General features: G+C 42.9%; 1 protein-coding gene across 1 annotated transcript; it reads right to left on the reverse strand.

Annotated features, from left to right (window-relative positions):
* Positions 1-1,638: 1,638 nt before the first annotated feature.
* On the reverse strand, positions 1,639-25,711 carry afg1lb (AFG1 like ATPase b). The gene is made up of 13 exons (XM_035618501.2): positions 25,094-25,711; positions 24,531-24,841; positions 20,841-20,892; positions 20,592-20,693; positions 20,213-20,340; positions 16,677-16,776; positions 13,540-13,598; positions 6,890-6,972; positions 5,982-6,052; positions 5,453-5,553; positions 4,216-4,356; positions 3,288-3,395; positions 1,639-2,792 (listed from the first exon to the last, which is right to left on the reverse strand). The coding sequence occupies exons 1-13, from the start codon at positions 25,377-25,379 to the stop codon at positions 2,646-2,648; spliced, it is 1,689 nt and encodes a 562-aa protein (XP_035474394.2). The 5' UTR covers positions 25,380-25,711; the 3' UTR covers positions 1,639-2,645.
* Between the last annotated feature and the right edge of the window lie 272 nt (positions 25,712-25,983).

Consider the following 25,983-nt stretch of genomic DNA (forward strand, 5'->3'; position numbering starts at 1 on the left):
TGTGTGTGTGTGTGTGTGTGTGTGTAGGGCAAAAAAAAAAATCTCAGGCAGAGATAAAGAAAAAAAAATCTTAATTTCATTTGCTGTATATCAAACTAAATACAGAAGTTGTGTGTGTTTACTTTGCGATCAGTGACGATTAAGGTACATGTGGCATTAATTTGCCTTTTAATCCCATGATGAATCAAATTCACAGATGAAGACCCACACAGGGTTAAATCAGTCATTTGTTAAAATCCCCCAAGAAAAGCCATGCAACTAATGGATCTTAAAATAAATATTCTGCAGTGCTTCTGCTCCTATAGAGTGTATCAACTTTCCCTTTTTATCTTTTCAGTATTTCAACTATTATACTTCAAGATCACCAGCAGTATTACCCATTAATGTCTGAACCTTATTCTTTTTTTCACATTTAGACCACAACGCTGACTTTTATGTATACTTTTTTTTTAACTTGGTACAGAACTGGACCTGCTAACATTTATATTATATATATATTTCATATATTTACCAATTGTCATATTTGATTAGACACGTGTTGATCTGTGACATGTGGAAGAGGGGAAGCGTCACACATGTAGCTTTAACACCTGCCTGCAGTATCTGTGGCAGCAACTTTACCTGCAGTATCTTTGGCAGCAACTTTACCTTAAATGCCCCGTTTGGAGGCCGTGACTGTGTTGTACAAGGGCACACATGCAAAACACACTCACACACAATTCAAAATTTTTATTTCTGAACCTCCACTTCTTTCCGCGGGACAAATATTACCTAGCAACTCATAATCTCCAACAGGTTTGAGCTGTGTGACATGAGGTTGGCGAAGTGCAATCCAGTGGCCTGAAAAACGAAATCAGCAAGTGTGTCTCAAATCAAGTATCAAGTTCATGTTCGAGACTCCGTAAATTCTGGTATTGTCAAATTTGCTCTCTCAACACACACTCAAGACATTTTAGAATATTTTGGGTTGTCAAGTCACCTGAATGTAATGTTAAAGCAGAAATGTGTCAAGACACCACACGTATTCTTCTTCTGTTCCCATTTCAACGTGAGACAACAAGAGAGAGACAAATGGTTTTCGATCTATCCTACCCCTCCAAGCCAGCGTTGTTCATCCAGTTAAGACTATCACAAAGTATGGCAGCCATCTGTGTTTGTGTCTGATCTTCCCCCCCCCCAACAGCGTAATGCTCTGATTGGATTAGGGACCTCAGCATAGGGTGTGATTGATTCTTCTTTAATTGAGAGTTATGGTTGAATAGACTTGGGCACTTGCCAGCGACACAAGTGTGTTTTTTAAAGATACACATCATGTGCATGAATCGGGCTTGACATGGAGCCGTTTCACTGCCCCACGAGTCTGATGAGATTATAGATTTATTCTGGGGATGTTGTACTTGCTCCGTGACACCGGCTGCTTGGACGCACCACAAACTCGGTATCTAATGTAACGGTCATGGCTGAGATAATGTAGGTGCTGCTGACTGTGGTTGTCAGGCGGGCTGGTCCAGGCTGGAGTGGTGCACTAGGATGACCTCATCCTTACATGGACGCAATAACAAGCCCTGCAGCATCTCGCTGCCCTCTGCTGCCACCCACAGGCACGCAACGGAGTTACAAATCACCACAGAGCAAAAATCTCTGTCTGTACTTTTATTAGAGGTTTTTATCTTATATTTATACATCTAACAATGTATTTTATCATTTATCTTAATATGCAATTTTCAGCTTTACTGTCATGGTCAGTTAGGGAGATGTCTTTTTCACACAAACTTGGAAAGAATGATAAACACACAATTAAATATAAGAATCTTAATAAGAAAACATTTAAATAGTTCCATGTGCAAAAGCTGATGAAATGTGAAAAATATCAAATACAATTTTTGGTTGCAGGAACCTCGTCATTTAAACTCCAAGAAAATTTTCTTGATGACTTTAATACATAGATTTTTTTTAATACGGGACGAAATTCCCTCTTCGACGGAAACAAAGAACAGTGTCAGAAATAGCAAATGTAGTTTCATGTCCTCGTCAAAATAAAGACTAGTATAGCTAGTATACGTGACATACGGTTAGCTCAGAATTTTCCTGTACACAGAATTCCGATTACAAACAATCAAAATATGGATTAATATCACGTAAAACATTTTAAATTCATATCAAGTGTCACAGCGTGAGAATATTTTACCCTCTTCACATTCGCCACCAGAGGGCGGTAGCCAACTGCTGTGAAGGACACTTGGCCGCCTCGCTACCCCTGAAGTAAGCATCTTTTAATGCTTTCACACATGTTGAGGTTTCTATACGATTTAAATTTAAATAGCTCTTAAGGGGGACAGTCAGAGTACGTATCACAGAAAATGACCTGAAAGTAAAAAGATATAACACACGTGCATAAGATGAAGAAGTCAGATCAAAAGGACAGCAGGCATCCATTTTTACATATTCACTACGGATATCAGGTCATTCCTGGATGTGCTGGACCAAACTACTGCTAATTCCTTAACACATTTAGCATGGGTTGCCCAAAATAGCTGTTTTCTGTTTCTGCTAAATAGAACCTTTTGCTTATGCAGCGTCAGTAGTTATCGAGGTACCGTGTCGTCTGGAGGTATATAATTATCCTGGCAGTCAGAATCGGGATGTTACGTGTTTCTGTGCTCTGTGCTGCGACTGCGGGCTCGCTCCATCCAGTAGGACTCAGTTTGCATCTCCACCAGTCTGGATACCGTCCTCCGGAAGGCAAAGATCTCCTCCTCGGCCGTGAACAGAGTCAAACGATCGGCTGCCTCCTGAAAAAAAAAAAAAGAGCCAACGCCAGGTTTAGCAAGCTTATGCACTCAAATCCAATGTGAATACAGAGGAGAGGTTGAGAGCATCGGAACGGACTGGCAGATGTGCGAGTGTGAAGATAGCAATAATGAAAAGGTTCTCAGGTTCTCAGTCCTGAAATTATTCAAAAATTAAATAAAACTTTTTTGTTTTCCTGACATGAACTCTCGAAAATGTCCAGAAAATTGGACTTGAGTTTGCCTTTCACACACCCAGAACGCAGAAAGATATTGTCTGGGTCAGACAACGTACGCAACAGCAGGAAAATTCCTGAAACACTCAGGCGAGGGGTGGTGAACTGATATGTGATCTCACTCTTACGAAGAAAAATCTGCAATGTGATTTTTTCCAAAGCTCTGGTGTATGTTGATTTTTAAGCTTCCATTCATATTTTTACTGAAGATGATGTTTTTTCCTATTGCTCTAACTTCTGTTGTAGCAGACATGCTTCGTACCCCGCTGAGGCCCAGGTCGTCCAGCAGCTGTCGGTCCCGCTCATCGTCCCCTCCCGAGTGGATGAACAGTCGGTCCACAGGCGCCGCCGCGAGCAGCACCACCCTCACCTGGGACAGATCACAAATCCAGTTTGTTTATGGAGGTAAGTTACTGTATTATTAATGATTAAGAGTCCTGTTTCCTGTGATCAATATTAAATGAGAGCATTTATCCATGTATTCATTGCCACAATGAAGCTACTTATATTGCTGATCCATTTGAAGTGTTTTATTGCATTCCTGAGACGAAGTGTATATTGATTTTTTTTTTTCAGAATCAAATTTCTTTCTTTGATTCAATATAGAACTAAATTGATAAAATCAGAGGATCATAGCATAGGAAGTCAGCTAATATGAGGTTAGCATGGTAGGTATATGTAAATATTTTTTATATTTGAAGTTTCAGTGGTTATATTACCTTTTGTTAGCAAATTTTAACATTGTACTTTAAATGGATAACAATACCATTTACATAGAAGTAAATTCTATTTTCATGTTTTGGTTTGGGGTATTTTTGTTCAATGCTACAGCATACAGTAAGATTTTAGACAATATTTTCCTTCAAACTTTGAGGCAGAAATGTGGGTGAAGCTCTTTTCTGACAATGGCCCCCAATTTCTTAAAGAAATAGTTTTCCAGTTTCTGTGTGGAAGATCTTTTTTTTTTATTTGCCTCAACCTCATTCAACACCTTTTGGGACAAAGTGGAACACCAACAGGGAACCTGAATGGGATAAAAAATTGCCGCAGCCAGGTTGGCGGAGTCTGTTACGGCAGCGTATCCTTTTTTTAGGCATGTAGTGGGGAAATGTAAGTATGTAAGAAAGAAATATTTCCAAGTAGGGAATCAAGAGGCAATGCAACCATCCCTGGTATGTCAGCCGAATCACCTTGTTGTCGTAGAAGTTGTCTATGAGGGTGGTGAAACGTCTGGCCTGGTCCTTCAGCGTCAGCGTCAGCACTGGAACGTGGCGGATGAAGACGGTGTCAAAGAGCTGTGCCATCTCCAGGTAGTCACTGGCCCCCAGAGGCTGAAAGACAACAACTTTAGCAGGTTACACACCAGAGTGAAGTCGTACATGAACTTTCTAATCGGCAGCAGCAAATCGCAATGCAGAGGCTAAAGAGTAGCACATATGTACAGCTGCATTAACACACGCTCAGACATGAAAAAAATGCCAAATGTAGAATGACGGCACTCGGTGCAAAAGATTCAGCCTGATGTCATTTTAGTCCCCGTCCTTGGTTCTTTGCCATTCAGGATGATGGCTCTCAAAAGTGATTTGGATGTGCCAACATATGTCAAGAGAAGCCTTGAAGCTGCAAAAGCTCACGGCTATTCATCAAACTTGAGACTTTAAACACACACACACACACACACACACACACACACACACACACACACACACACACACACACACACACACACACACACACACACACACACACACACACACACACACACACACACACACACACACACACACACACACACACACACACAGTAGATTACTGTACCACACTGCTTCATTTCGGGGCACAATGGGCTCAACTATTCACAAAATTGTCAATAGACTTGCTTTTTGACATTGAGCATAAAATGGGACCGAGATGGAAGGAGAAGGTGATTCAGTTTGAGAGCGCAGGCTTGGACAATACGTACGCAGAGGAGGGAAGAAACAGGAGGTAGAGGCAATAAAATGGCAGCAGAAGTGCTTTGAATCTGAGCAGTTTTGATTAGTGATGAGTGGATTTTTGTGAGTGTGAGTGTACTCGGTTTGTGTGTGTGATTGTGAGTCAAAAGAGAATATAGGCATCCTGAGTCCTCAGGTGGTCCAAAATTCATACAGAGTATGAGTATACTGGAATATCTGGGGGTTTGAATTTAGCCAGAGGTTCGATCCCCATGTTAAGGGCCTCTCTATACTACAAAAATAAAATTAAGGGAGAAACTGGTGAAGTCAATGCTACTATCCTGTGTTTACAAAGTTCTTTGCAAACGCTCTTAAAAAGAGTGATATATAGCTAGAACTGTGATCATCTAAGGCTATAAGTATCACCGTTAGGAATATGTGTTATCATGCAACTCTTGCGACAGCACATAACTAACTTGGATGAAACACTCACTCGGCCGCAAAGCTCGTCAAAAGTACAGTCGGCGATGGAGCCGCAGGTCTTGCCCAGAGTCACGTCTCTGCCCAGTACTGTGAGCACCCGAGGACCTGTAACTGTGGAAACGCACACACCAGACAACAGTAGAGATCCCCGGTCACACACTCAAAATCAACACATTAAAAAGAAATCTATCAGTTAATCTCAGAGTTATCAGTTAATCTCAAATTAATCTCAGACAACAGAGGCAAAATCATTCTCATTTTAACTTACAAAGCAGAAGTGAAGTTTTAATTGGAGTTGTTACATATCAAAAATACAAATAATTTATTCCTTATTCTTTAATGAGGAAATGTGCAGCTCATTTTACAAGCATTTAAATAAAACTCACTTTTTATTACTTTCGCCGAACTAGCCATGTTGTTTGTCACGCCACGCCTTACATAAGGACACGTGAATAATTCTGACGTCTCCTTATGTAAGAGGGCGCTATTATAAAAAAGTGGACACATTTCCTCGTAAACGTTACCTTTAACTTCCTTACCGCTCTTTTGTGTGGAGGCCAGATCCTCGAACATTGCATCCAAGAAGGCCTCGGCGCCAGGCTCCCCTGTGCTGCACAGCACACACAGCACACGCAGTGAAAAAATAATAGGATATGAAATTAATAACTCTGAAGTGGTCACATCAAACAGTGACATCAAGAAGAGCACAGCAGCAGGAGGAGGAGGAGGAGGGGGGGGGGGGGGGTACTTAGCTTTTCACTCCTTGTGTGGGAAACAGAATATTAGGCTCTAAACACGGGCATTAGCCAGTGAATGCTCGTCTAAATTAGATTTTAAAGTGTGTGTTTGCGCCTGTGTGTGTGCTTGTGTTTTAACTCCAGGTAAAAAGGGAGCAATGTGCTCTATTTACATACGGTGAAAAGACGAACGCACTTGAAAGCTCCACTACACCGATGAGCAACAGCAGTGTCATTCATGCCGCTTGTGCCCCGTGAGAGTGTGTGTCCGTGTGTGTTTTCCCAACGCCGTGTATGAAAGGAGGAAAATAGAAAACTAGCTTTTAAAGCTCCACCATTTTCCCACATCCTATTGATTCCTCTTTCATTCTTTTCATAGATCTCTTAAGATAATGTGGCTCTTTATAAATCTGCCAGTCTGCTTCTCGCCGGGTATCCGTCCCTTTGCCTTCTCTTTCTGTCCGTATGAAATCAAAACGAGATGATGTGCACAAACATTTCCTGTGTGCGTGTGTGAGTGTGTGAGTGTGTGAGTGTGTGTGTGTGTGTGTGTGTTGTGGATGCGGGTTAATAACTCTCTTTACTCAATGCACAACATCTGGACCGAAAACAGAGGAGCAAATGGGGAAGATATTAGTGTGTGTGTGTGTGTGTGTGTGTGTGTGTGTGTGTGTGTGTGCGTCCGGCGTGCGTGCGTGCGTGCGTCTTACAGGTAGTAGAGTTTGCCCGATGCAACCTTGTCCAGCCTCCTGTAGTCGATCCCACTGTTTAGGCAGATGGTGTGGCAGTAATTCTGTACACATGTACACACAAATACACAGAAAGACAGTATGACAAATCTGTGAAAAGGACAACAAATCTATACAACGTATGTTTTGGTTGTGTTTTTCCTTCTTACTTGTTACATCTCTTCTTAATTTAACAATCCACCATTTTATTTCTATTTCTCATTCAAAACATTTGCTTACGTTTACATAAATATATATAAAAATACTAATACTGATACTTGAACTCTTGAACTAATTTTTCAAGCCAAATTTAGAAAGAAAATCCAGCTTCTCAATTGTGAAAATGTGCTCTTCTTAATGTGAAAGTAATAGCTTCGGGTTTTTTCAATGGTTCATTGAACAAAATCTACAATTTGAAGCTATAACCTTGAGCTTCAGAGAACAGTGAGGGGCGTTTTTTCCTTTCAGCCAAATCGGACACATCTGAGCAACACTCGTAGTGGCACACGGTGAACTACATGAAGATAGTATTTGAAAATATAAATTTGTGCACAAGAAGCTGCCAGATGATTATGCCATCTTTCATGTTTAGATTGTTGTCCCACCATGTCTGAATCTGTGCTTGTACTTGTGGTCGGAATTCTTGAATTTCTAGATATGATATGATATTTCAGATGTTTTTTTTAACTACGTTCTGCTATATTTTAAAATGGTTTATTTTGCTTTGCTGTTCATCTGCCAGTTGAATTGTGGACAATAGGAACTTGGAGTCACCGCTTCCTCTCAGTATAGATAATAAAATGGACTAAGAGCAACCGCGGAGGGCAGTCGACGTCTCACTCTTCCTCTGACAGCTCCGGGATTTTTGTGTCACTCGTCGAGATGATCTATTGTTCTTGTAGCCGTTCAAAGCTCAGACTTTCTCCGGATAGTGTAAAACGTCAACAGGATTCATGTCAGTGAGTGCAGCACAAACTATAATCATCTCAACTGCTCCATCAAAGAAGAGAAAGGAATTGCGTATCATCCCATCCGAGCCATCACCTAGCTGACTAGAGTATGTCGGCGACAGCTCCAGTAAATTATGAAATCAGTGAGTTTCTGCCACTGGCCCTCTTAGGCTGCAGGATAATTAGTAATCATCACAAAGCAAGGGGACGGAAATACTCTATTCTTCTCCGCTGTCAACTTTTTATCTCCGTGTCCGCTCACACAAACGGGGTTCCCACTCTGAGCCAATTGGCTGAATCAGGCTTAATAACAACCTGACAAACTCGCCCTCCCCCACGCACAAAAGGGAGGTGTCATTTCATCAACCTACTGTGACCCCACCAACGGGTAAATAGTCCCTCAAAAAAGAAAAAAGAAAAAGAAAAATCTTGTCACTATCGCCGCCACATCATTAGAGTCTCAGTTTGTCTCTTCTCCTGCCATCTCCTGCTCCCTCCTTTTGTGAAGCGTCTCTCTACCGTCGGCGGAGACCGCCGATGCATTTCTCGACGGAGGAGCGAGGCACAAATAAGAGAGAAGGTGGAATGGAAACACAATCAGCGATGATGATTCCATTGGTTATTTATAATCAGATGAGGCTGAAGCCTCGCGGGGTCATTACTTGATTATCCGTCTTGAGGGGATTGTCAAGTTCTCACTCCTCCAAGATTTCACCCTCCCCCGCATCGTGCCCCCCCACCCCCCCGCACAGACTCCGATCTCAGACAGTCTGCTTTTCAACTTCATCTCATCTCCCTGTCACTGTCCCTTTAGCCCCTCTCTGTAGAAGACAAATGTATTTTTTTCAAAGCATAAATGGCTAACTGGTTCACTGAATTGCTTTATATCTCTTTTTTTTATATCATTTTCAAAGGGTTAGGGTTATAATAAATAGTATAAATGAATAAATTTGAAGACATTACTTTAGACTCCAGGAGGTTGTGACAATCTTTCAATATGTTATACACATCTGTATAGTATAAAAAATAAATTGATAAAATGAAATAACCCTTGTATTGTAAATTAATTTGAAGGCATGCCTTAATATTAGATATTTGTGCCTGTGGTGTGAAAACTAGTCCTAAGTGTGGCTGATTCCAGACAGAGAGAGATGACAGACATGAGAATCAGCGTCTCCTTAGAAAAAAGTCACCCAAACACATGTAGGTCCAATCACGCCATTGTCCGAGCTGTCCTCCGCTCTCTCTGGACAGCCGTTTAGCATAAAAACAGAGTGGCTTTTTTTTTTTTTGGTGGTGGCTGCCTCAACTCCCCTCTGTGCCCACTCCCGCTACGACATATCTCTCTCTATCCTTCACTCCTCAAAAAGTTGCTTTTGAGTTTTTCAAAGAGCGCGGTGCCATTGAGCTGCAACAAAAGCCAAGGATAGCTGACTATTGGGCCCTGATGAGGTCCACTCCCTCATTACCCGGCAGCAGAAAACATTTGATGCTTTTTTTTGTTTGGCCCCGGAGAATTGACCAGGCCTCAAAGAAATGCAGGGTGGGAAGGCTGAAAAAGAGACGAAGGGGGGGAGAGAGAGAGAGAGAGAGAGAGAGGGAGAGAGAGAGAGAGAGAGAGAGAGAGAGAGAGAGAGGTTGTCATTCAATCAACCGTGTGTGTCTTACAGCCTTGTGTGGAGGGACACTGAAGAAAAGAGGGAGGGAGGTGTGGAGGGGTCGAGAGAGAGAGAGAGAGAGAGACGGGGGAGAAAAGAGAGAAAGCTTAAAACACACTGCCTTTATGCCGGCAAGTTCTGGACGACTCTTCTGACATCAAAGTGTTTTCACTAACTGGGGAGCTGCTGAGTGTGTGTGTGTGTGTGTGTGTGTGTGTGTGTGTGTGTGTGTGTGTGTGTGTGTGTGCGTGCGTGCGTGCGTGCGTGCGTGCGTGCGTGCGTGCGTGGGGGGGTGTCTCTGCCGGTTTTATTCATTCTTGGGCAGTCGGGGGTTTACGTGACAATGTGAACACCCTAATTACACCTAATGATCTATTCCCTTAAAGTGTGACCGCCTTGGGCCAGCCGTGGTTTGTTCTGCGGGGTCGTTCTCACAACCTCCCCCTGCCTCGGTTGCTCCTCTTGGGGAAACATCTTTTGAGTCGGAGGCCCCACCTTTCGTGATCCAGGACCCCACTGGACCCCCCACCTTCAACCCCTCTCGAGCTCCGCCGAGGGGCCAAACCCGACCCAGAACTCTGTGGATTCAGGTTGCGCTTCCTGCACCTGGCCAACAGAGGCGTCACATGTCGGCAGCAACACACAGACAAGAGGAGTCGATGACAAGTAGCCGAGCAGTAAAACAGACCAGCACTAGAAGCTCGGGCTTCAAGATTAAAAGAGAAATAGTTCTTCTTTTTTTTTTTTTAAACACAGCGACAACTCCATGAGGATTTAGCATTCTAACTCCTATTGCACTGTCAAGCTGTTCAAAAAAAGTTTTTAAAAAAAGAGCAAATTTATCCGATTTTTCTCATTAGCTCAGCTTAGTCACGATAGTACATAAACTGCTTTTATATAATGAAAGGTATCCAAAGTCATATTAAAATCAGTGATTATGATAAAGTGATTATACAAAGAATTTCCCAATATAAAGTTGCCACCATCAATTATATATTACTGAGGTATAAAAACACTCTTCGGTAAACAAGTCAGCTGCCAACCTCCATATCGACATGGATAAAAAGAATCACAATAAAACAGGGGGAAAATAAAATCAGTTAGGCAGCAGGAAGTAAGCCAAGGTAACTGGATCAATCAAAAATTTAGACAATAAATACAGAGCCAGACTGAGTTCCTTGTGTTGAAAGGGAGAAAATTGATTTGTCATTTTTCAATCCATGTCTTTTATAGAAACAATAGACACAGAGAAGTACAGTCTGCCCTCGCAGCACACAGGGAGCTGTCATCAAATATCAAAATCCATTTTGATTTGACCTGGGTTTGAAACGACAGCCGGCTCCTCAGAAGCAGAACAAATTTTTTTTCCCCCCAAGGTCTTCACTGGAGGACCACATCCCTCTCATTCATCAGTTTTTCCTTTCTCTATCATTCTGTTTGGATTTTTTCTCTCTCATCACCACCACATAGCAGTTAGAGCATGTACAGTGACACAAAAAAGGGAGGAGAGTGGATTAAAAGAAGGGTTAAAAAAACAGCATGAAACCCAGAGATGCTCAGGGTTGTTGTCATGCGCCCCCTCGCCCCCCAACACACCCCAGACCCTCCTGCAGCACAGTGCGCAACTGCAATTGAACAAGCGGAGGTAAAATAAAGTCACTATTCTGCTACCGAAATACGGAGACCTGACCTTGGGTGAGTAAAGCCAGTGAGCAAGAACAGGGTAGTGACAGAATAAAGAGCGGGAATAGAGGAGTAGAGAGAGGATGGCTGATGAGAAGTGAAGTGGAGAGAGAGGACAGTCTCGGATAGAAAGAGTGTCTTAGTTACAATACTGGCAGTGTCCATTAAAAAAAGCCCTTAAACCCTGTATTTCACCGAACGCTGAGCTTTGCCATGGCTACAAAGAAGAAGAAAAAAAAAGAAGCCTCAACAACTGAATAGATTCCCTGATGGAGTCTAGAGTGATGCTAAAAAGGACAAGAAATTACAAATGACTGAGTGAATGAGAGAAAAACCAACTAGTAAACATACTAAAAGCTTTTTTTTAGAAGAGAAGAACTTGTCCATGCCTGGCAAGTGGATCTACTTTAAACATTGGCGCTTGATCTGACTTCTTATTTTTTAAGATTAGGGAAACTGGATTATTTAGGGGTGCTGCGGAAAAAGAAAGGGGTCCCAACTAATCAGAAGTCAATGGTTAAATAAAGACCTCAACCCAGGCGGCCAGAGGCGGTGGATTAACCTCTACCACTCTGTCTCAGGTGATAGGGAGGAGAGGTCAGAGGCTATTTTTTTACTTTTTAACACCCTCATTCTCTTCGCTATGGAAACACACTCAGGCCTGCGCATAGAAGATCGGGCTGCGTCAGGAAGAGGGACCCACACAGCCGGGTCCCCGCAGGCATTAATTCAATCTATTAAGGGTCAGCTAGTTAGCAGCGTGACCCCGCTAAAACACGCTTCAACTTTACAGAACGGGCCCCACTATAGAGAAGGCACCGCACCCCCCAAAAAAACCCCGACCCCAAAAACCAGATGGTCTCACAAAAGGGAACATGGGACCCTGAAAGAGAGGAGGTAGTTGCAGGGCAGAGAGGGACAACAGGCATTCAGGACCTTGATGAGGGTGGATTAGAGAGAGGGCAAGGGTGCTGCTGGGTGACTCCAAGGCCTCCCCTGTTGTGGAGCATTTACATTTGTGGGAACCGTCTGCGGCCTGAGGTTTGTGACGAAACAGGTGACAGGTAACAGGTACATGTAATGGGATCATAGTGACGTTGCAACAACATATTCATCATCGTGTCTAGAGTCTGACCAATAGTGGAGTTTTGAGGCCAATCGGGCCACTAATGATGTCAAGGAGGCAACATATCAGTTAAGCATAATCTATTAGTTTATTCATTCTTTAGACTTGGTGTGCAATGGGAGTTTTTCTTAGTAGTGGTTGTAGTAGTAGTAAAAAGTATTTCTCTTGACACATGACCCCAAATCTGCTCAGATGTGACCACATTTATGTGCAGATCATTGTAAAACAGTTGGACAATCTCTGTATAAATTATGCTTTATAAAAGTGGTATTTTGTTATTGGAATATTCTAAACAAATATCAGCATATCAAGTCTCAAGTCTCTAAAACAGATGTTTAATATAAAAAAGGGTGATATATTCAAATTGGAATCTATATTAAATCATGATTTAAAAACTGTTACTTGCAGTAAGACATAAAAATTCAAGGAGCGTTATGGAGAGGTGATTTTGAGCTGAGAGCATTTATCTGCTACTTTGACCTGAACCTGCTGAGAGTGTGACTCAGCTCACATGTCTGTGTCATGTACCTACCTACATATCCATTAGGCATTTATTCAGGATGTTAAACTAGTTTCCCTCTGCGGTTAAATATATATTTTTAATAAATGGTTGAAAGGACACAGTTTTGCATTCATGGTATAATGTGCTGCAGTGGGATGTTGCTTGCCTTTTACCATTTGTACTAAATACCAATAAAAGGTGCAAGAATGCTTCCCTCCTCTGTTGCAAAATGCAGGACAACAACATTATTATGCAACTATTTATTATCATGATCACTCCAAACGCATCAATGATCATCTGAGATGCAGGCAGGCATAATGGCGCTGCCTGCTTAAATTGCAAAGTAGATTTTTCGCTAGAAATGCTAACTGCCATGTGTCGCTTCTCTCTCCCCCCCATACTTTTGAAATGCAAGCAGCCTGGGTCGGTCACTCAGCCCGTCCGCCCACGTCCCATTCACATTACCTGTACTCCCTCACGCGCTTTCCATCTCTCCCTACCTTTCTCTCGCTCTCGCTGCGAGCCTTTCAGTGATCAAAGACAGCTTTGTGACACTGTGCGAGGCAACCAGGAAGCAGACAACATAAAACCACTGGAGAGCAACTTGCAAAAAGACATAGACACAGAGACACACATGCCACACACGTGTGTATGTGTGTGTGTGTTAAACAAATGAATAAATTAAAAAGACAGAGGGATGACTTTGTCTCTACCTTCAGCACGTCGATGAAAGGTAGGAAGGTGTCCCTCTGAAGTCCGTTTTTGTACAGATCTGAAAGAGGAGGGGAGGGCCTGTATTAGGGCTGCTGTTTAGCCTCCTAATAATGTCATTCCCCCGCCACAGATTGGCAAATAAAGTGTCTATTGATGAACTGAAGGATGGGTGGGGGAGGCATGACAAAAGCACTGGGAACAGGGCAGGGGGGAAAAAAATGGATTTCTCTCTACCGGCAGCGGCAGCAACATAAAATTCATTACATTCCCAAACAATGGTGGCGAGAGAAAGGACTGTCGCCTTTTCAGCGCGGACAATGTCCACAGCGGCTCGCTGAATGGAGGTTTCAATTAGCTCGGCTGGAACAAATTACATCTGAAGTAGCATCCCTGATAGACAGATAAAACAGATAGGGATTCACACACAAACACAGACAAAGACACACACACACACACACACACACACATTGATGTTTAAGCTCTCCACAGCTGCGAATGCAAACAAGTGGTCGGTGGTTGTTGTTGTTGTTGTTGTTGTTTGGGCTTGAGCTTATACTACAGTAGGACCTGACGCACAGATAATGCTCCTACACTGTAACGGACTGTGCTGTGTGGGAGACGTGATCATTGCCGGTCTTGGAGGTAAGGAGTCCGAACATATTCGGACATTCTCTCTCTGACGAGGGTTAGACGAGTAGTTCGACTGGACTCTCATGACTGCACAGCCAACGGGGGAAACTGTACATCTGGCTTGTTCTAAAGGTGACAAAATCTCCAAAGCTCACAAATGAATAGGTCCAACCTTTTTTGGTTTATTATGAAAAAAAATACTGAAGTGTAAAAAATATCTAAGTGGCTTTTCTGGTGTTCGTGTGCATGGTCCAGGTGCAGTCACTTCCTGAAAGAGAGTTTTAGAGGTACTAGGAGATGGATTTTTACGGGGGATCTTTATGCTATGCTAAGCAGCTGCTAACAAAAGCTTCATTTTTACTGTACATGACATAAGAGATATTGATGTTGTCATCTACCTCGCAGCATTAAAAACAAACAATTGTATTTGACAAAAATGCCGAACTATTCCCTCACACATGGAGCCAGCTATGGTTCATTTGATATTTCCCATGACACAACATTTAACTGCTATAAACGGTGGCAACCAGGCCACTTTCAATAAAAATGATTAATTCATGGTAATTGAAAGAAGCTCAGGGCATTAACATAAAGTGCACATGAACTCCAGTGTACTGAAAGTGTTCCACTCAAGGATGAGACACCGTTTTACCGCCCACTGATCCTCCTCATCTCATTAAACTCTATCAGTATATAAAAAAAATAAAACACTGCTTTAGACATTCTAGCAATAACCTATCTCTAAGTTCCCCCCCACACACATCTCAGGCTTTTTTGAAACCAGCATCTCCACATCAATAAAGGTGGAAAATGTAGGCCTTTCATGTCTAGTTGTCCCTTATGGCTTTCAGTGTTCCATTAACCAGCTAATTAATACCAAGTAGGCTCTCTATCAACTTTTCATGGTTTGGCGCTTTGTTCTTAATAGCTAGTAAATATCAGAGGCGCCTGTCTTTGTCTGCGAGAGCCGTCTTGCTGCCACCCACTTTGTAACCCCACTTAAGGTTTTTGGGACATCAACATCTTCCTCGAGAAAGAAAAACATCAGATGGCACATCATGCATTTATCTGCACCTTGATCACCGTCTTGCTTATTCTTCCCCCGACCTCACTCCGCCGGCTGCAAATGCAACTTCAAAAGCCTGTTCAAAGTTTGCGTCGTGTCGCTGCAGGGGAGAGCTGCATCGAATGTTCCTCGTCGTTTTCCCTCCTGTTAATTCTAGTAAGTAGGAAAGTAGTTGGTGTGGTCACGTAGAGCTCAATTGATTCTTGCTGGAGCTAAGCACTTTTGGATAAATGCATCAAGTCAATGATGTAGATGTAAAGTAGCTGTAAAATGCGCTTTTGTTACTTTAACTGTTTCACACATGAATTGAAAGATACCTTTTCCGGAGTTTGCCATTAACGTACTCTGTAGAGAACACAGCAAGGGATTTTTTTTCGGGTCAGGGGCTTTAACAACAGCAGGGAATATTTCTGGAAAATTGCGGCGAGGGGTGGCACCTGGACAAAGAGCCAATTTGCCCGGTGTGAATCCTCCGGAGACTTTTCCTGCTGTATTCTCACATGGGCTCACTCGGACAGTTTCCAGAAATTCTACAAGGGGGCTGGCAGGAAAAGTTCCGGAAAACATCCGGAGCAAAACTTTTGGACATTTGCGTTCGTACACATAACCCCTTCGGAAAAGTTCAGGAAAATGGCCGACCTTCAGTGCACGTCACAGACTTTGGGCTTTAGTCACAGGTTGCGGAGGAGAGAATGACTGATGTTCCGGGAATATTACTTGTCATTGTAGATGGAGGCAGAGTCTACCGTTCGCTGAATAGTTAAGTGGACCTTCAGGGCCGAGGCTATTAGTCCTTCTTGTACTGAGCTTTTTATTAAAGAAGAATTCTGAGCATTGATGCATCCTCGCAATAAATCACAAAAAGCTGACGAGTTAGCGGTTACTCTCTCAGCGACGTGCAGACTGCTGTGAGCTTCAGCAACATTGAATATGTTGCAAAACTCCTCTCCAACATACCAGGCTTTATTTTTCATGCGTCTCCCAGATTATGGTGATTTATAAGTCAAATGATTAAATTTAAAATAAAGAAACGTTTTACCAGATGCATGTTGTCAATTACATTTAAAAATTTCTCTAAAATTATTATGCGTTTCTAGAATAGCAGTCAAACTGAATATTTGTTTCTGCTACTACTAAGGTTGTAGTAGTATAAATATTTACCAAATTATTATGACAGAGACTACACAATAAATCTTTATGTAATAGTTAATGTTAAATATGTTTTTTATGGTTTCGGAAGATTTATTTTAAAATAGCCTTTGCTTTACATGGACTGACTGGCAAATTTAAAAATCAGAAAACAATGCCATTGCAGTGAAACTCTGATGATATCCATTTACAGTGTGTGTGTTGAGTAACAACATCAGAAGTGGTGAACTGGCTGAAAGCAAATGAGACGTACAAAATATTTTTGTCCTCAGACACTGGTTGTCGACGTACCATCTGGGGATCTGTTGGAGGTGGCCACCACCACCACTCCAGTCTCGAACAGCGTCTCGAACAGCTGCTTCAGGATCATGGCGTCAGCGATGTCGGTCACCTGAAGAGAACCAGGGAAGGAGAAGAAGGACATTCATGTACAGTACTGTATAATTTACCTTTTCTAGCCACACTGCTCATGTGTATGCGTGTGTGTCTGAGGTCAAACCATGCTATTAACACTCCATGCTGATTAGTGTCATTCAGGTGTGCTCATTCAATCCTTTGTGTCTGGTCATGGCCATTCACACTTGCACACATCCACGCACACCTAAACCACTTGAACTGACTGCAAATGGTCACAAAGCGCCTTTCTGCTGAGGACAAGTAGCTGAGGCAGAGCAAGGGGACCTGGGCTAATCAACTGAGCAGACATGAGAATGACTGAACCCAAGCGAGAAAACAAGAGGAAGAATAGAATTATGAAAATGGAGCAATGTGAATCCGGACTGGGGTTACAACGGCAGACAAAGCTTCTACCCCAGATGAACATAAAAAGGCTTTTTAAAATTTTTATTTTAAAGGTGTGTGCATGCGTGTTGTAGACACAAGGCGTTACCAGGTTAATACATCAATCCAATTCAACTGTCCATTGCCTTTTTCCATCTACATCATTTCCATGAGTCCACAATAAAGAACGGTCAATGACGGCACTGAAGCAAGGACGTTTGAGTCGCAGGCTGCTACATGAAGAGCTCTGACCTTTCTATTCGTAATGCAGAGCGCTCACTTTTGTTCTTATTCTCTCATCTCGCCCTCTTTCCCCTCTGTTGTTCTTTTGAACATCTAGAAGGGAGAAATCCTGTTACCATGCGATGCACACTAGCCAAAGCAGCATGTACAGTGTATAACGCGTCTGAGTGATTGCGCATGATGACGGTGAAATTGTAAAAGAAAATTAATCACTGCAAGATTTCTTTGTTATATAAAAAAATGACCTTCCATTGCAAACTTATTGCTGTAAAGATGGTATCAAATGTGGTGGAGAAACTTTATGACCCAGTAACGTTGCTGAAAAACAAACTATTCACATTTTAAGTAAACCGAGAGAAAAGGATGAAGTTACTTTTCTACCATTTAGAGGAAGGACATGTCAAAATTTTGCACAAAACCATTTACGATTTCAGATGTGTTGACTAGAAAAGGAAGTCTTCTCAGTCAGGTATCTGTCCCGCCTTCTCCTCTTACTCCCTCTTAACTATTTTTCTGTACATAACAGGCCCTTCTGATGGCCATACCCACAGCATATGCCTCCTTTCATACTCTGGAGAGCGTACTGCTTTTGCTTATTAGCCTCACTGCCCTTGCCAATACTTGATTAACATTTGTGTTAAAGCCTTGATTTCGCTAAGGAGAGGTGGCTAGGGGCATCAAATTAGTGTGTGTGCGTGTGCATGTGTGTTTAATGAGAAGCAACAGAAAGCCAAGGCTGTGTCTCTCTGAAGGGGCCCCCATTTCCTCCGACCGCAGGATTTTATTTTCATTTCAAAAGAATCATTTAAAAATGACCTTTTATACAACCTGAATTTGTTTATTCATGTGCCCTCAACATGGGCATAGTATGAGGGGCAATATTGATTGCCGAATGGGTAAGGGGAGAGGGAAAGAGAATGGGTACCCACAGAATGAGAAAGGTGGAGGGGACTGATGTAGCACTTGTGGAACACAAAAATAATGGCGCAATCTCCCGTCAGCCAATGCTGATATTTAAATGAGCATCCAATTACTCAAGCGGCTGTCAGTTTACAGCGAGGCACACGGGTGCCAAATTAAACCTCTTTTGATGTTACACCTCTCTATGTACACAACCTATGAGCAATTTCACAGAGGCCGCGCGGTGACTGAGGCCCTGAGACAATGACGCTGAAGCGCTTTCTTCTCACTCTCCTTCCCTTCTCGTACTCTTCCAATCTTTCCATCTCCGACCTCTCAAAGGCGAGTATTCATTAGGGGAGCTGGGTGGGGGCCGTAAAAGGAGGGAGGGGGGCTACAAATTACTGATAATGGCACGGCGCTAATGAAGAGAATGGAGAAATGTCATTAGCATTTAAGAGGATAAGATCCATCTGACCCGCCGCCGCCAGTCGCTTTCTAGCTCCACTCACTTAAGGAAGCAGAAGAGCGACTGATACCCAGAGCCTCATTTGCATGACTGAGTGGAGGAGGATGCTGATTGGTATAGACCCCCCCCCCCCCCAACTCTTCCAACCTCACTACCTCTTGTTTATGCATCACAAACAACGTGCACGTCTTCTTGTTTCCCCTCCATTCACCAGTAGCAACAGTCGACGGGCGAAAACAGCAAAGCAGGCGACGGAAAACAAAACAAATCAATGAGAATGCACAAACAGCACCGCAGTTTAAAATGTGAAAGACTGGTGGATGAAAGGAGCGGCTCTTGATCCTCACAGATGCATCGAGGGTGATTAGAGAGAGCAACCGCACCTTGTGTGACCTTTTGACCCACCGGTATTAACTGTAATGATATCAGTAAGGGGGAACAATATTGTGCTGCGGAACAGATGTGTTCTGATGATAAAAGACAGAAGCACACATCCATCTCTACAGCTGTGAATGGAAGACTACCTCACAGAGAACCGAGAGAGCTTCCGTAGTGACTCCCTCTGACACCAAAAGGGAAAAATAATGATAAACCTGCAGCAGTAATGGCTGAAAGGTGCCTTTTAGTAGTGTATATCTACTGTACAAAAATGATGAATGACTTGGTCGTAAAGGTTTGGGAGAAAATGTGAGTGTGTAAAAGAGCAGGAGAACATTCATTCAACTGTCCTCTTAAATTACATCTTTACTATATACTAGTACAGAGAAAGAATGTTTGGTTGCTCCTGGAAAGTCATGGTACAATTATACTATATTCAAAAAGGCCACTAGATGTCCCCAGTTCTTTTTGTGTGGAGACAAAAAGATGATGAAGCATCTAGTTGTCCATACAGCAAAGACTGAACACTGGTAAAGAATTTAGTTTGAGCACCTAATACTACACTTGGAATAGACAGTGGAACTTTTCTAAACAACTTTCTGACTTATTAACAAAAAAAAGTCAAAGATAAAGTTACCATTATTACAAAAAAAAACAACGACTATAATTACCCCTTTGCTTTCTGTATATGCTAGAGTCTTATATTCAGGATCTCTGACAAAGGGCCATCATTTCTGTGGGATCCACAAGTACAATATAATACACAGCACCTGAATACTGAACATGTCAATAAAAGCATTTGTATAAATATGTGTTGAATGTGTCCAGATAATTCTGAATAATTAGGATAAATATAAGCATCCCGTCCCATTTCCACACACACACACACACACACACACACACACACACACACACACACACACACACACACACACACACACACACACACACACACACACACACACACACACACACACACACACACACACACACACACACACACACACACACACACACACACACACACACACACACAGCCTGTAACACACTCGCTCACCTGAAACTCGTCAAAGCACAAGAGGCAGGTTTCGTTGCTAATCTCCATGGCAACCGGCGATATGGGGTCATAGGTGAACATATTCCCGAGCGTTCGTTTTGGCAGGCTTTGTTTCCTCCGGTGGATCCCTTTAAGCAGCACACAAACGTCAGGCACATCTTAAAGCACACCTGCATCGGCAGCCCAAAACCCACGGACAATACAGAATACAGCAATAATTTCACCTGTATGCATAATGGTAGACAATTAGCAGGAGGGTTTCAGGACAAACAGAGATAAATATAGGATCTCGAGCGAACGGAGTCAGAAAACTTCCACGAAGTCATTAAAAACAGAATTTCAATAGTTAGAGGCAGCGGAGTGGGAGGGAAATACCAACGTTTGTGGATGTCTAACATGAAGCCATTGAAGTGGACTCTCTTTTTATGGCCGTTTTCCACATGGGAGTAAAACAGATCCATAACCATGGTCTTCCCTGTGCCTGAGAGGGAGAGATGTTGAGAAAAAATGTTACTTTTCTTACTTATATCCTCATCTCATTCATCAAAAAAGAGGTTTATCACAGTAGAAAAAGCCATTTTGATTTGTATTTCTATGATAAAAATACATTTTCTTCATGTGGTCTTACCAACATCTCCATAGATGTAGAAGCCTTTTGGGGGTCGTGGAGTGTGACCTCCCTTCAGGGGGAAAAAGAAAAGGAAAATAAGATAATGACTGTGGTGAGCTTGTTTGATATCAAATCTTCTAACAACTGCTCGTCATCAAAAAATATAATTCATAACAGTTCACCCCAAATCATGAAGGTCATCCAAAATGAATGCATTGATTAATTCCTTCTCAAAAGCACAACACATTATAGCTGGTGACCTAAATAATCTGCGTTATATTCATTACCATATAAGACTGAATCATCCTTTAATAAACAAAGTATGCTGAGGCATTAAGCCACCACTACAGTGTGAGGTTTCACATTCTCCAGACTAGCCCACTGCAGGGGAGGAAGACAAAGGGGATCTAATCAACAAGACAAGCCAGGGTTCCCACGAAAGAAAAGCATCATCAGAGGAACAATGGGGGGATTTGTCAGACAAAACGGAGAGGACTGGATGAGGCTCCATACAAGATGGAGTGGACTTGTCTGTGCAGTCTGTTTAGCGCTGCTAATTGTGATACGGTACTGTTGCATTGAGGTGCTGCTGGAAGTCATTGTGCTGCCTGCCTCCTATCATCAAAAGATCCTTGCTTCAAAAAAATTTTTTAAAAGTCTTCTGTGTGACCGAGCTGAGAATATTGAGTAAAGCCAAATATCTCTAAAGAGGGCCCAAGCCACGTAAACACGTATGTCATCAGTTGAATTATGACATGCAATGATAACTTGAGGCATATTTGTATTCAGGAGGATAAATAACAGATGTATTACACACAGGGTTTGGCAACACTGAAGTCGCTGATACTCCATCTCAGTAACTGGGCAACGGCAAATAGCTTCGGCATTAACTCAGCACTAAATAGAAAGGACTGCCCTCCTAAAATTTAATTTAGAAACCACTTCATTGGGACGGTACTCAGTGTCCACTGCACTCGGTGTCCACTGCACAAGCAGGACTTGACTCTGGTAAATGCAGACAATGGTGGATTGAAAACTAAATGAAAAAACAAACTTGTTACCCATCCTCTCCCTTTGCCCTCTCCCCGCTCTTCCCCTTGTCTCTACCCCATCCACCCCGTCCGTCCACTGCCTGTCCTGTGAAATAGTGAAATATTGGAAGAGCAACAAGCCTTTCCTGTCTGCTCTGGCATAACAGTGTGTGACTTCTCCCTGACTTCCCAAGCTGCCCTCTGGCATGGTGGGGTAATTGTCAGTGATGGCTGGAGGCCATTCTGCTTCGGCAGAGTGGAGAAGGACAAGGCCATCCCTCAGCCACACTGTCTAGCTGAGCTCCGTGGCCTTGTCTCACCTCCTGGTGGAGGATATAGCCTGGCGCATGAGTGGAAAGTTCACATGCGGGACATGACCACTTTGGCTTGGAGACGACTTCAGGAAACCTATGTTTGATCATGTTTGACTACAGCCAGAGAGGCTGTTCCTCTCACGAGGTCAATTGATCTAGTGGTTTAATGAGTCCAAGTTAGGTTTAACTGATATAAGTGTCCTGTCCTGCTGGAGGCCGATCGTGTACAGGACGACTCTATGATTCAGGTCTGACTTGGAGAGTGCGGCTCCCACCAAACAATGGCCCATTGTTAGCCGACCAACCGCAAAACCACGCCACATTGGGTCAATATTAAGTCAAGTGTACTCTCCTCACAGACTTGGTCAGTTAGTGAGGACAATGGCGGCACTTTCAGAGGGAGAGGACAGACACCGAAAGGACAGTGGTATGACCTGATTCAAACCAGAATAATTGCATAAGACCTCCAGTCAGTGTGTATGTGTGTGTGTGTGTGTGTGTGTGTGTGTGTGTGTGTGTGTGTGTGTGTGAGAGCCGGCGCAAGAAATAAGGTGCAAAAGCAGAGAGGGGGGGTGTTGATAGCCTGACACCAAAGTATTTGTCAGAGTCCCGAATCAAAAGCAAAAAGGACAAGAATGGCGCAGACAATGGGGATCCCCTCATTACTGCGTGGGGATGGTGAGAGAGTGAGAGGGGTGCCGGGATGGACCCAGCGGGAGGTCTGCCCTGCTGCCTTCCAAAATCTCTGCCTAACCCTATGTGCTTGTGCCAGCAAACCAACAAAAAACACTCCCACCACCAGATACTAGACAGTCAGCTCCCCTGACCTAAAAACAACAACAGCCCCCTACATTACGCCGTTCCAAAACTCACATGCACAATGCACTTCCCAGACCCCTACCCTCCCTTTGACCTGAGCCCCACGGCCACCATCAGTGATACAACTGGGGTACAGTGCAGTGGACTCTGTGAAGTCCCCCCCCTCCCATATGTAAGATGTCAGTGGGGCTTTATAACCAAATGAGAGTCCAGATGCTACACTGTTTAAAGGCTTTAAACATATAGCGGTCACGTAAATGCCGAATCTGTGTCAAGAATCACTCCATGTTTTTCTACCACACGCAGCACTATTTCCACTATTTTATTTGAGAGGCAGAATACTTCTTTTTGAATGTATACACTTTTTGACTGCACTGATCGGGTCTCGAGCCCGCAGCCTTGGGTATGGGAGACCGCCGCGCTAAATCACGAGGCCAAAACCCCAGGCGCGTAGCATCTGTCGCTAGCGCGTCTTTTACGGTGTCGGGGAGTGATGTTAACAAACTGCACATGCTGTGTTGTAAGGTCCACCTTTTTTGTTGTTGTTTTCAATTTACAGAGCCAGTGCTGAGCCAAAAGAATTTATTTTTTTTCCGGCACACACAGAACAGACAGCTGGCGGACTGTGAGGAAATATTCACTGAATTTTACAAAAAGTGTTTTGGATTCAAATCGCTTTTAGTCGCTTTTAGTTAATTATATATTCAATCTGATGATGAACACTGTGTAAGGAGAAAGCTAGTAAGTGGACTTTGAATTTGGATACCAGGGCACTGGTCTTGATTATAAAGCAGTGGCAGTTCTGTTTTAATTAATTCATTACTAAACTTGAATTTTCTCTTTTTCTGTTTTCCCAATTAACTATTCGCTTTCCATCAATCTGTTCTACCTATTAATTAAATTTTACTGCTAGTATAAACACAGCCTTACACATAATATCTCCAACCATAGACTGAAAATTGTGTAATCCTCTTTTGAAAAAAAATCTCATATTCTTTTCTCTCTCTCCAACGTGACCCAGTACTAAACAGTGTTTAGGGGAGGAGGGTTGTTTTGTGTTCAGTAACATACGGTAGATTGACTTCACAGGTCAAAGAGACAGGAAGTGTTTCCAGTTGCTCTGGCAGAACTGTAGAGAAGGTCTTGAAAAGGTGTGTTCATGCTGCTCTGTAATGGCATTTAGCCAAATCCCTGTGACACACCAGGCAATTTATCTGCTGTGCCACTGACATTACATCTGTGGTGTGGTCTTGATCAACTGACTTGAATTTTTTTTTCCGGCAACATGCAGTCACGATCTCAAAAATTTAATTAAAAAAGGAAATCACCCAAAAGGAGGAGGATAACTACAGCAACTCTATACATGTTTCAATTAGATCAAAAACATTGTTATGGTGAGAATGATGAAATGGTTTATAAGATTAAGAGTTGCGATCTAAACAACTAAATAACCTTAACAATGTTCACTGGATTCTGGGGAGGGCCATTTGTCAGGAGGAGATTTTGGAGGACACTGATTATCAGACCACATCTTAATACAATACCTCAGCCTCAGTGTCACCGCCCTTGTTATCTGCTGTGGTAACGCCGGGGCCACCTTTTGACTCCAGTATTGGAGGAGGTGGCCTCAGGTGTGTGCTGTTGCTGTTCTCCCTCAGGGTATGTTGCAGCTGAGCCAGCTGCCGGACGACGTGTCTCTGCTGAGCGTCTTCCCTCAGGGAGCCACACTGAACCAGGCGATCGTAGTGCTCAATGGTTTCAGAAGAGGCACAGACATCTGCTGCTGCTGCTGCTGCCTCGGAGGAGGAGGAGCAGGCTGATGCGGATGAACTGCATCTCCTCCGACTGGTGTCACCTTGAAGCATGGGAACATAAAGACACGTGATCCTTCATCCTGACGCTTTGAAAATATCTCCATTCCATTAGAGTTGATACAACCGCGATTAGAAAGAGAGAACGCGAAGGTGACGAGTAATCGAGATGCTGTTGGTGATGTAAGGAAAGGACAGTTACCAAACCATGTGTCACCTGTAACACGCTGTGACATCCTAAATCTCACAAGAGACGCATCATAAAGTAACTACGACACAACGGAGAGACGCCTCACCTTTTCCCGCGCAACTGGCTGACAGACTGCAAACCTTCCTGGAGCCGAGGGCTGAGTCTTTGAGGAAACATTTCACGAAGCCTCTGACAGCGGAAGGCACTGTGCGAGCCGCCATGATGTTTTGAAACGTCAAAGCTTTATTGAGATTCCCTGACGCACAAACACTCACACACACAAACACACACATGCATACAAGTCGCACGGGCACAATAATGCAGAGGATTTTAAAGTGACAAGAGCTGAATTCGCAACATACCATCAGAAATGTTTTCATTTTTATTTTCATTTAAATTTGTTTTACAGTTAAGACCGTAAAGAGTGGAAACAAATAACTGCAACAATTTTGACAAAAATATATCCTTTGGTTTTAATGACTGCATGGTTTTTAATAGTTATTGTGTTCGTCTTTCACCAAGTTATTTTATAATATTTAAAATTATTTTGGAGAATCAAATTAGTCGCATGTCAACCAAACGCAGAATCAATTGTCTTTTCACACACAGCTTACTGTGACTGCCCATAACCGCACAGATAAAATGAATCAACTCGTGACTGGGGTCAAAGATGCCGATGCGCCCACTGACGGATTGTAAACAAACCGAGCAGCAGGTTTTTCAGCCAGCGTCAGGTGAGCCTCAGCTGATCGGAAGTGTCTGTGTCAGACGGAGCAAAACCGGAACTTGAGTGGTTTACCTTCAAAATAAACCGCAAAGTTACACTTTTTAGGTGAATGAAAGAGAAGATTACGTGAAAATGTATACATATAGATATAAAATTTAATTAAATAGGGGATGAAAACTAAAGCGATGCACATTTTCTACCATACGTTTTATTGCACTGACACGATAGTCGTCAAGTATTTTATTTTGAAGGTCAGCGGCGGGACGTTC

The sequence above is a fragment of the Scophthalmus maximus genome, chromosome 18 (genome assembly GCF_022379125.1).
Source record: "Scophthalmus maximus strain ysfricsl-2021 chromosome 18, ASM2237912v1, whole genome shotgun sequence".
Taxonomy (NCBI): Eukaryota; Metazoa; Chordata; class Actinopteri; order Pleuronectiformes; family Scophthalmidae; genus Scophthalmus; species Scophthalmus maximus.